This window comes from Lepisosteus platostomus, chromosome 2, assembly GCF_059453375.1.
Source record: "Lepisosteus platostomus isolate fLepPlt1 chromosome 2, fLepPlt1.hap1, whole genome shotgun sequence".
NCBI lineage: Eukaryota > Metazoa > Chordata > Actinopteri > Semionotiformes > Lepisosteidae > Lepisosteus > Lepisosteus platostomus.
The window spans coordinates 18244864-18257495 of NC_142612.1; the positions used below are offsets into that span (position 1 = coordinate 18244864).

Sequence of the window (12632 nt, forward strand, 5' to 3'; positions counted from 1 at the left end):
AGACCCACATCTCTAGTATAAAGGTCTACAGAAACTGAGTACAAGTGGTATGCCTTTACAACAAGGGTGGTGGGAATGTGGAACAGGTTGCCCCTTCACGTTATTGAAGCCCATAATCTGGCTTCTATCAGGAAACGGATGAGAATTAGCTACTTATTCCCAAATGGGCTAGATGGGTGAATTAGTCTCCTTTTATTGGTAACCTTTCTCTCACTCTTCTATTCTTAACTGCCCTACAGTATGTCCTTACTCCTTGGCCAGATGCACACTGGTGGGCTTCGCTCCAATGGGGATGCCATGTTTATGCAGTGTTGTGATGAGAATCTCACACGTCTCTTTGTTGTAAGAATCAAAGTCAAAGACGTTCCGCACCACATTTGCAAGTCCTTCATCTGGGAATTTCTGCAAAGAGAATGAAATTAAACCATGGCCACATAAATAGCTGTAAGTAACAGTTCATGTCATAAAAACAATTGAACTCAACATTACAAGAGATATTACAAGAGGTCTGACAAACTACTGGGAAAAATTAACACAGCTGGAAACCAAACTCATTAAACCAATGCATTATATAATTAACAGAACATTACATACCGTGTCAAAATTTATACTTTAGATTTTTTGTAGCCCATATGGCTTTGAAAAAATGTATTGCTATGCAATATTTTTCTTTATATGGTAAAATAACATAATCAAAAATAGATTTTAAAAATATTTTGGATTTTTTCGCATTTCAGACCTTTAAAAATGTTTTGATCTTTACTATCCTCAATGCATTTAGTATGTTATGATGATTTATTTTACATATTAACATTTGACTTTTAAACATCCATTTATCAGATTCTGTGCAGTAAAAACTATGCTGACCTACTTTACCACACTTGGCTTAGGTGCATGACCTACTTACTGCTGCTGCCAGCTACACACAAAGCAACAGGTGTGTTTATACTGTAGTATATCCTAACATAGTGGAAGGGCATCACTTACAGAAGAACACCAAATAGGAATAGTTGTTATGAGTACGTGATGCAAGGCCCAGACAAGGACCCCTAATATTGTAGAATACCGCAGAATCCGTTTGTAAATCACTCCACAGTCTCTCATGCATCAGAGTTGTTCCTTAATTGTATGAAACTTTATTACGAGCTAGTGAATAATTATATATGAACAACGAACATTTGCTTTATTTAAATACAGGTAGTGATAGTTTACTGTAAATAGATGTTGCCATCTCTTTATTCACAAAACCTTAGAGTGTTCCTGTTAGGCTTCAACCCTTATTAATCCTGACCTATGAAAACCCGTAACAGACTTTGCGACTTGAATAATCACGGGCCAACTGTACTCAGAATCTCTTTCAAAAACACCAGGTGCACATTACACAGATACACATGAAACACTAAACAAAGGAAGCAGACAAATATAACATCCACTTTACTTTTTACAGAACAACTGTAAACAAGATTTTAAGGTTGTTGTCTTTTCATGCTGCAACATGTACTGTCTCGTCATGTTTAAGTGATGCCTCTGGTATTTAATCCAAATATGTGACACTGCTTTTGTACTGTATGTCTGTGCATACACTGTATCTACAAAATGTCCAAATATGGAAGAGTATAACACGTGCCTGCATTTTGGGTTCAATAATCTAGATTGCAAGAAATGCCTACAACAATAATCTACCCAAAAAAGAATGTTGAATGCCACTTCTACAAAATAATTTTCAATTGTTGCACTTTCTACCCTATAAACCATGGTCTGCATCATTCTCAAGAGTTCACCTGGGACTTGTAAATTCCAACAAACGTCTGAGCAAAACTGCAATCTCTGTGCCTTTGCCCACATACAACAGCTTCTGTTTCCTTCTCTGCTTTCTTGTCAGTTAACTCAAGCGCCTCTTAATAAAAACTGCCAGTGCACCATTATGTTAAGAATGATTTCCACTGCTCTAGAAAAAAGAAAATACACAAATCAATGTCCCATCATTGACTTCTGAAACCCAATTAGTCTAGGGCCTGCCATTCTCCATTAGCTTATGTACGCTCCGTGTGTATCGATTTGTTCCTGTGGTTATGACTCGTCTTGCAATGTCTGTTTTATGTTCAAACACACGGCTCAAAGACATTAAAGGCTAATCAATAACTCTACTTGATTTTAACAGTCGCCGTCCAGCTGCCTTTCATGTATGTCCAGAGAGACATCAAGGTGTTCATTATAGTGAAGAGTGTTAGGTAACTTATTAAATTTAAGCAAAAACAAATACCACATTGTATTAAAGATACGTTATATAATCTACCACAAAAAGTGCCTCCATAGTCCCTCTCATTCCTCTTAATCACACACAATTACCTGTCATTATTAACTGCAGAGTAACCTACACGTTCAACAACTAATGTCTGTTCTTCTCGCTATCCATATCGGCAGAACAAGAAAAAAACTTATGAAGCCTTGTTCACCATTACATTCAAAACAACTGTCGTTTTATCAGGAGACTCGAGTATCATTTCAAGCAAAGGGGCAATTCTAATGAGTTCCCATATGGATACATCAGCAACCTACTTTTTATGACTTTGATACAAAATTATCTGACAGGAAACTCAAACGCATGAAGTGATAAGTGAGAGTTTCTGGTTTGTTCTCTTACTCTTACTAATCTGTAAAGCAATCTTCAAAAAAGTAAAATTAGGACATTGAGAACAGGCCAAGATGAAATACTGTTTCTAGGCTGTTGTACAGACCTTCATGGGATCTTGAACTGCATATGTCACACTTGTCCAAGAGTGTTTTTTAAGGAACATTTAGCTTAAGAAGCTGGTAAGAGAAACTGACTTGCTTTTACTGTATATATAAAGCTCTATACTGAGTCATATGTGTTAAGTTCAAAGTATCTGCGCTTCTGTTTGCCTGATGCAAAATAAAAATGACAGGGCAATGCAAGTCAAAATAATACACTTATATGAAATTTTTAAACAAAATTACAGACCATTACAGTATGTACACTTATATAAATTGATATATAGAAGCATATGCAGATTTTTTAAAAATAAAACTGAATTGCAAAAAATGTTCTGACTCAAAGACAAAAGTATTTATGAAATTATAGTATACAGTATGAATTACCTCTAGAAATAATAAGGTATTGATACAAACCTTAATATTCCACTTTATGATTACCTAAACCAGCATACTTCCAAGCCAAGATGGTTTTAGTGACCATCTACTATTACAAATAAATATCGTTTGATGCAAATTTCAAAAATCCTATTACAGAGGTACACAAAAAGGTAAGAATTATAAGCAAATGGAACTTGGAAAAAGATATCTGGTATTACTTAACATGTTAGTTTATTGAGACATACTACCAAAAAGAACACAAAATAAACTACTTCAAATTGTACCTGAACAAGCTCAATACATTCTTTCACGAGACACAATGGTCTGAAGAGATAAAAATTCAATTTATTCAAGACAGTGAATTAAGGGAAAGTTAACAAAATAACTAATTTGAAATGTTTATCATATCTTGCAAAGAACAATCCTAGGTCTCCTAAGTGCAAGCATGCTTAATTTTTAGGTACTATATACCTGTGTTTAAATCAAACCTCAACTTTCATAACTAAATTATACTAAGCAGGTGTAGGTTCACTGGACGCAACCTCACACCATACTTAACAACGGTCTGAAGCACATAATCAAGCGAACAACAAAATGACCGAGGAGGAAAAGGAAGAAAGGATGATGCAAACTCTGTGCCTGGATCAAGCTGAGAAGTTACAGTATGAGGCCCGTCTCATACCTGCAGGTGTTTGACGATATTCACCACTTCTCTGGTGGAGTAGGGGTAAGTGATAGTTCCCTGGTCAGCCATAGCCCTCAGCTCTCCAAATGCCGCAACAAGTTTCTGAAGGACAGGACTTGGGACATCTGGCCCGTACTGCTTCAGCATGGCAAGCTCTGACTGCGGTTTGGGATTGTCCACTGCATGGCAGCTGAATATGTCCCCTAGGGTAAGAGATCGGTGACACGTGTCACAGAAGTATAAAACTAAAATAACATACTGACGCAGCCGCCCACTTAAAATTTGGACTGCAAAGGAAAATGCAAAAGTTAATTCCTCCTTGAAAAGTAGAAAGAAGAAACAGAAACGTTCCAGCTGTTGACCCTTCCTCAGGTTTAGGCCTCACCTCTTCACTCACGCTTGAAGAAGGCTCAACAGCCGAAATATTGTGTTTCTTCTTGCTACTTTTTAGTGCAGAATTAAAAAAAAACACGACAGTCTTGTAACATAATTAATATTAGTTATTATATTGATCATTCATATTAAAATTTGATTTTCAGTTTCCCCTGGTGCCAAATGAATACAAGTTCTTTAACAGTACACGGCCTTTGAAGTCACTAGGAGATGCCTTTTACCTAGAGCCCCAAAGAAGTCGTTCCCCAAGAAAGGAAAGCCAGGCCTGTTCGCCAGCACCAGCATCCTGAAATCAGGGTGCATCACAATGATGTTCGGCCTCCCTTCTGCTGCAGAGTGATCTGAAACAACCAGCAAGTTTTTGTATTAATAAATTCGTTTTAGATACAAGAATCTACAACGTGTGAAGACACCAGTGAGCACATGCCAAAATTATGATTTACACGCTAGCCAAAGACAAACACGATTCATGACCGGGACTTTCAGATATTCCTGGAAAGTCATTTGTGCCGGTTTCCATGGTGATGACATTTTTACATTTTCAGCTTTCCTGTATCGAATCCTCATATTAAGGAACCAACCACAGCTTCTTACCTGAAACAATTCTCCTTCCATCAGCCAGAATCATCTCTCCACTCTCCACCAGAGTCTTTAAAATACAGGTAACATTGGTGGGGGCCTTGTCAGCTTCATCTATAACCAAGATGTGTCCCATCTTCACTGCCTTCACCTGAGACAACACCCCAGACAAATGGTTAGAGACTGCACAATGACGGGGGCATCTTCCAAACGCTGATAAAATATTGCACAGGTCCTATTATCTTTGATTCAAAAGGCACAACTACAGGAAGGGCAGTACAGACCATATCTGCAGCTCACATTGTAAAAGATACTTAATTTAAACCTGCAATATTAAATCTACCTGAGAGATTCTCTGGTTGTGAAAATCAGGTGTAAGTACCATACTCTAGTATTCTACACTGAGCACACTACCTAAATTGATATTTTGTCCTCCAAAAATGGAGACATGCACTGCAAATTTGAATTTGAGAGAAAGCTAATGCATTTTTCAACAAGTATTAAAACAGCCATACAGACAATTCATTTATTTAACTGCACAGAAATACAGTCTTAAACATTTTATAAAAATCAAAGGCTTAAGTGAGCTCCTTCATGTAAAAAAACTCACTTTGAAAAATAAAAGTGTTATGGTGGGCATTATCAGTGACTCCACTGATCTGAAAGTCAAGAAAATACTTCATGCACTGATTTTGTTTCATTGTTAGTGGGTCTTAACTAATCAGAGTTGAGAGATTTTAAGCAACAGGTTATATCTGTAACCTTCACAATGTCTGTGCTGATGTTGAAAGGATTTTTCTTCCTCCCCATGTCTGATTTTGTAAATAAAATCTGACCAAATTTCACTCCATGACTATTAGAAATTGGCTGCATTGGTGATAAAAGAAAAGTAATCACCCCCTCATGTACAAACATTCTTTAAGCACAGTTTTCACAATAGAAAATCTGAAATACTTCATTTTATATTGTCTTTTATTCCTTATTAAGGTAAATACCTGTGGATATTAAAGAGATGTTAGTCAGAAGATCTAAATTTAAAAATATAAGACATGAATTTGAAAATAATGATCGTATTTATTCTTGCAGATGTCCCACCTTGCTGTTAAGAGCATTAATATTAGAACTGACAACCTACAGGCTTCAAAGCCAACCCTATTAATACCTAAGGAGCTTCAGCTGGATACTAATTAATGAGTCACACTGGGAGCTGATACAGACTTTAGAGTTTTCACTTTCTTTACAGCAGAAGGTCTTTAAAAAAGCACCTTGGTTTCCAAACAGCAATGGCAATTATAAACTTTGGTAAACACACCACAGTCATTAGTCAAAAATCACCAAATTTTAGTTTCCTTACCACAATTTATGAATTTTAGCGGCATGAGTAGGAATGGTATAGTTATTCAGGGAGATTCAGATCATTTATGAATTTTTAATGTCTTGTTTCTGACTGCCATGGGCACGGATTTGACATCTCATCTCTATCCATTCGGGCTCTCTCCACAGGGGGAAAGACCATCTGCTCCCAGATATGTGGATCAAACTCGACATGCCATCTACTTTCTTTCTGTACTTTAATTTGCCTTGACACCGATCTTACGAAGATTAAGTAAAGAGACCCGAAGAAATCCATAAATTACACCAATATCCCCCTGAGGATAATTTTCCCTTCTGAACTCCGGCTTACTTTTTTCTAATTACTGGCAACTATGAGCAAAACTGTCCACACAACAATAAATAAGCTTTTGCACCTCAATCCATTAGATGTCATTTGCTAGATATTTGGAAATCTTGAATATTGCTTTATATTGTTAGTGGATCCTCCTATTTTGGGGTTACCTGTGAGCTGAGTAGTTTATTAATTCTACTTATATACACACAGTATATAAGTGCTGTAGGAAATGGAGCACATCCTATTGATTATCTGTATAACAAACATGGGACGTTCCATGCAATTTCTGAATGTGACAGCACATTTAACTGCCTGCTGAAATGAATGGGCATCCTAACAATTGTTCTCACATTACCTCAGTAAAGCAATTACCTTGAATAATAACAGGACAGACACCCCCTGTAAAAAATGAATCTTTAAAGTGGCTGTTCTAAAACTTCAGAACTAAAGCCCGCACTAACAGATAGCCAGGGCTGACAACTGTCTCTTTCACTAAATGAATAATACATACAGACTAGCACTGACCAGAGGTGAGTCTTCATAAACGATTATGCCATCCTGAACAGAGGGCTGCAAGGTGAGACTCTGTACAGTAGTATCCCTGTGAGGCAACAAAAACAAAATATCACGGTTTATTATTTGTTATTTTCCCCAATATTAACTTATAGATCACTTGAAAATAATCTAAGGCATCAATTATTATGCATGGTTCCAAATAAAAAAAGACATTGTCATAACATTGAATGACCTGTTTGGTGAAGCAAAGCATAGTGGGTATGTCTCAAGAGTCATTATTGGTTGGTCGTGGGTCCCTGCTGCAGACACAGCTGTTGTACTTTGAGTGACATACTTTACACTGATTGCTCCAGTCCTCCCAATTATATCGTGGAAGCTACATGGCAGTAGAACAATTTAAATAACACAACTGATTTATTTTTTGTATCCTGTTTTCTTTTCCAAGACGCGGCGTTGTATAAGCACCGCATTCTGAATTATAGGGAGCTCTGCTTCAGAAATTTAGCTATTTCCTTCATTTTGTGAATGGAACACGAGTATATTTTGGTTTTCAGAGAAAACCAAATATCAGAAATGGGAAGAAAGGAGCATGTGGCACCATGCTGAAGCTGTCTGGAGATTTAGGTATTTTGAAAGGTGTCCAAACACAGCAGAGTTCCTCCTCTGCTGCCTGGGCCTTACTCTCTGACCAGTCCTTTCTGCAGGGAAGTGAATTGTTTATTATATTATTACATTGCTTGTTTATATTATTATATCATTACAGTAATTAAAATGCAAAGCTATCTGGTCCTTCCACAGATCACATTAAAAACACTTTTTGAGGTTCACATTTTTCAGGTTTCTGCTGATACAAAATCTGAAGTTGCCATTTTGTTTTTCTTTTTGTTTTGAAATCAATCCCTTTTAGGTTCCTAAACCATTCTTTATTTCTGTTTCTTACTAACAAGACCTGTGTTTGAATTTTAAGAAAACACCATTCTTCATTAAAACATATCCCAAACACACACAGAATTGAGAAACTGAAAAAAAAAAACAGCAGCCCTGGCTGTTAAACCCATAGAAACGAGCACCAAAGACTGGACATACTGTAAGTAAACCAAATCTGAGTGTAGCCAGTGTTAACTAATAAAAAAAGGAAAATAAAATTTTATTTTTTCCCCTTTGGTGTGACCTAGTTCCAGCAAAAGCCTGGTTAACTAGCGTGAATTTATTCATACTGAGCTGAAGAAGCTCCAACTCTGCAGCTGATGCACAAGCTCTTGGTCCACTACTGAAACAGGAATTGGCAAGTATAATTCTTCAAATGTTTCTGCTGTATTTGCTTTATGGTTATGTTGTTACTTGTTTCATGTTGCTCGTTGCTTGTTCTCCAAAGATGCATGGAAATAAAACACCCAAAAGTTAAGCTGGTCATGAAAAACATATTATAGAGGGTAAACATGAGAAGAAGAAAAAAAAACCCATCAAAGTTAAAACATAAGATCAATAGGAGCAATGTGAAGGAACAGGATGTTTTCAATTCATACACTCAATGCCTGTCTCAGGCTTCCACACATTCCCTGAATCAGTTCCTTTGTTCTTGATAGAAATCAAGCCTATTTAATTTTAATGGACACAGTCTTTCCCACTGAGGCTCTGTAATCTTCAAACTTTGAAGCACTTCTCAGAAGAATTAAAAATAGGAAGATCCCTGAGGTGATTAGCCCTCATACTGGGTCAGCTGGATAATATTTATCAAGGGCATCTTACATTGACACTTAAACTAGTTATAAAAATGGCAGAATATTGAACTCTGGATTTAACCAATTAAACAATTGAGAAATATATGATCTATCAGTCTATTTTGTTCTATTCATTTATAGATATTGGTATGAAACATTACTCTAGCCTGTGATTCTGTTCCAGATCTACATTATCATTAGCGATGATGAAATTAACATAATGATAATGATAATAATGTATTAAACACTTTATCAAATGCAAAGTACAATACAAAACCATATAGACAATACAGGTGACAAAAAGCAAAAAGAAACAGAAAAGATTGTGCAATAGTCTATTTGTGATTAAATACATGCATACATTATTTTCTTAGCATCATAAGCCCAAAAAAGACCAACTGGGCAGCATTGTATTGAGAGGCATTAAAAACGCAGCAAAAGCCACTGGTCTCAACAGTCATGTCATGCATTTTTAATGCTTCTCAGTATATGTAAATGAAAGAACGGCACCTTGGTGGGATTTCAAAATATAGCACTGAGTCAAAAATAACTCCAAGAATTCTCACTTTAAGAGAAGCACAAATGCTAGTGCCATCATTAGGCACACTCCAATCGACAGCCCCTTGTAGCTGTGGCTAAGAGCCACTTAGCAAGACCACAGTCCTGTCACAATTGAACCTCAGAAAATTACACTGCACCTAAAGCTTCATATCCAACCGTCACTTAATAAACAGCCAAGCATAAAGGTGGGGGATAGTGAGCACATAAATCTGTATGTACTAACTACTCTACTCCATTTCTGTAAAACCTAGCCTAAATGACTGTACAGTAGATATAAAAATGAAACGTGAGGATTCTGGCATTGGCCTTTTGAACTACTTTTCTTTTACATAAATAGTGACTTGTCCACAGTGTGACACAGCCCTCACCTGAGGTGTGCACGCCCATCCTGCCACAAGACTACTAGATTTAAGTGCAACAGAACTAAGTTATCTTTTATTCCAATAGCTGCTGTATTAATCTGCTTGATTTGCACAAGTGATTGCTATATTTTATTCTCATCATGCATGTTTCACTCACAGAAAACCCAGCTCTTCTATTCATTTTGGACCGTGGGGAGGGCGGCCTGGTGGCGCAGTGGTGAGCATTGCTGCCATGCAGCGCTGGGGCCCTGGTTTGGATTTCTGGGGTGCTGTCTATGTGGAGTTTGTTTGTTCCCCCCTGGTTTGTGAGGGTTTCCTCCAAGTGCTCCAGATTTTCCCCACAGTCCAACAACGTACTGACAGGTTAACGGGCTTCAGAATAACACTGGTGACTGTGTGCATGTGTGTCTGCACGTGCCCTGCAATGGACTGGCGTCCTGTCCAGGGTGTATCCTGCCTTGAGCCTGTTACCTGCTGGGATAGGCTCTGGCTCCCTCATACCCTGTATGATAAAGAGCAGATGGATGGATAATTTAAAGCTCCTGACATGTTAAATCTTATACATTTTATGAACATTTTTGTTAATGGATTTCTGTTGTGTTACAATGTATTATGCATTGTGTACGTGTTCTTTTTGCCTGCGAAGCAAATTTCCCATCTGGGACAATAGGAAGAGGCAAGTATTGAGAGGCGATACAGCGGTTTGGGCTCTGGATTTGTATGCGAAAGGCTGTCAGCCCAAATCCCAGGTGGGCCACTGCTGTTGTATCCCTGCTGAAGTAAACGCCCATCTGTATAAACTGTTAAAACTGCCTTGACAACTTTCTTACATATCCGTCTGTTGTATTCTTTAGCAGCAAGATGTGGCACATGTAACAAATTATCCTCCATTCAAAAAAATGCCTTTACTACTTAATATACATTACTAGTTAGACATAAATGGCAAGCTCAATAAAATGAAAAAGTAACACCAGTAAGTACCATTTGCTTGACAAACATTTACTGTTCACTGTTTGTGAACTAGACTTTACAATGTAAATGCAAAAGGTCATTAAGCTCATGCTTCTTAGTTCTTCTGAAAAATAAACCCCCAGTTTCAGGAACGCAATTCCAGAGGTGGGTTAGTCTACAGGTTCCACAGTTTCATTGCTCATCCAATAATGTCAGCTAGCTTTCACAAACCTCAATGGAAAAATCATTTGGCCTTCATACTGTGTCAAAGCTCACCAAAGATACTTTTTGAAAAGTGTCCAGCTAGCTCAGGTTACAGAGAAATTTACCCTATGCATTCAAGGCTCATCTGTGACAGGATGATCCCTTAACAACACTGAACAAAACTTCAGCAGACAAATGTGTCGTTTTTGTTATTGCAGCAGCATACAATTAGTTAATGGAAAAATTATTATTCTAATCACAGCACCATCTAAAACTCCTTCTTATATTCTGTGGGTGTAAAGACAGAAAACATGCACTTTAATCCCTGTTCTCAACAGCAGTCCCAGAACACCTATGTTTTTTTTTTGTTGGATTTCTAAATCTTAATACCTTTCCTTTGATAAACCAATTCTTGGTCAGTTTGCAGGACTGAGGTCCTGATTATGCTTTAAAGTACAGCTTGAAAGTACTGTAAGCTGAGTGTTTGAAGGAAAGTTACACTTTAACAAATGCATGAACAAAGTTAAGCTTTTCATCACGGATTAATTATATTGCCCAAAAAGGTACAGCTCTGTGTTCTATGGATGAGCTCATTTTCTTTTTCAAAGCAGCTGTTAGTGGGAAAGATCAATTTAATTTACTAAAGAAGAGAAAAGCAGGGGTTTCCAAATACAAACAGTATCCCAGCACCTCAGAAAACATGTGAGCTTAGAAGCTAATGAGTAACTCATAGAATAAATATTAATTTTCAAAATAGAAGAAAACTAAAATATAGTAAAGTATAATATTAAATCGATCAATTCTAATGAAAGTTCCTATAAACATAACCTTTATTGCAGCCTATCTTTGTAAACTGGATTTATTTTCCATTTGAACACCTTGTTAATTGCATTCCTTTAAGACAAGGCCAATCAACAAGGCTTGTGCACTATTCCAAACTTAGAAGCACGCTGAAAATGACTGAATTTTGAGTTGGGCATTGTTTTTCAACTGCACAGAGTTTTCCATCCACTGCCTTCAAAAGAAATAAATTTGGCCCTGATGAGGTTTGATTACTCTCTGAAAATGGTCTGAGAGTTACAGTATATCGTCAAAGAAAGACACCTATTTCTACAGCCAGCTGGATTGGACAAGAGGTCGCAATTAAACATTCCGTAAAGGGCAACCATAATGCCCACAGCTATATCCTTCACGGTAGCATACAATATAGTGTATATGCAACTGCCTTTAAAAGTTTCTTTTTTTTCAGTTTTTCTATTTTCCTTCTATATTTAGCAGTCCAATTGATTCTGAATCCATAGCCATTAATTTATATCAAATGAGAAGAGAAAATTATTTTTAGAACTTTGATGCCTATTGGTCCCCTTGACAGGTGCCCTAATTTATCACGAGGAAAAATAATTTAGTTTACCCTTGGAAAAAGGAGAAAGGCTTTGAATAAGAAAAAAATACAGTGCAGCTGCACGTCGTGGGTTCTATTTATAACCGTCTTATACATGCGGTGCTTTGAAATAAGAGCATTTTTTCGCAATGCCTCATATAAATCTGTGCTGTCTGGTAAGTGAGCCACACAGTTTCCATGATAGTTCATGTTTTTTTTCCATTCACTAGCGTACAGCTTAAAAAATAACAAAAGAATGTGGTGTGTAAAATATGACAGAAGATGACACTGGCACCATAATACAGAAGCTTAAATGTTTAAACAAATTAAGGTCCAATTTGTCAGAAACACATTACAAATTCTAACAGAAAATTCCAAATGAAAAGACATTCCTTATCAGAAAGCAACTGTTTAAATGACCTACCAAAGTGACATTTATACAGTAGTTTTTAAGACATGACCACATTCTTCTGGACTTACCTACATCCATGTAGTT

At 37.0% G+C, this 12632-nt stretch overlaps 1 protein-coding gene across 3 annotated transcripts in view; it reads right to left on the bottom strand.

The window, feature by feature from the left end:
• The window catches only part of vwa8 (von Willebrand factor A domain containing 8), a 117503-nt gene that overhangs the window by 58792 nt on the left and 46079 nt on the right, over window positions 1-12632 (bottom strand). For all 3 annotated transcript variants that reach the window (XM_088602402.1, XM_088602394.1, XM_088602412.1), the window contains 5 exons: window positions 6966-7041; window positions 4787-4922; window positions 4414-4533; window positions 3797-4002; window positions 251-402 (listed from right to left, as the gene is read on the bottom strand). In XM_088602402.1, the coding sequence (XP_088458528.1) occupies window positions 251-402; window positions 3797-4002; window positions 4414-4533; window positions 4787-4922; window positions 6966-7041 (690 nt within the window). The remainder of the gene's footprint in view (window positions 1-250; window positions 403-3796; window positions 4003-4413; window positions 4534-4786; window positions 4923-6965; window positions 7042-12632) is intronic.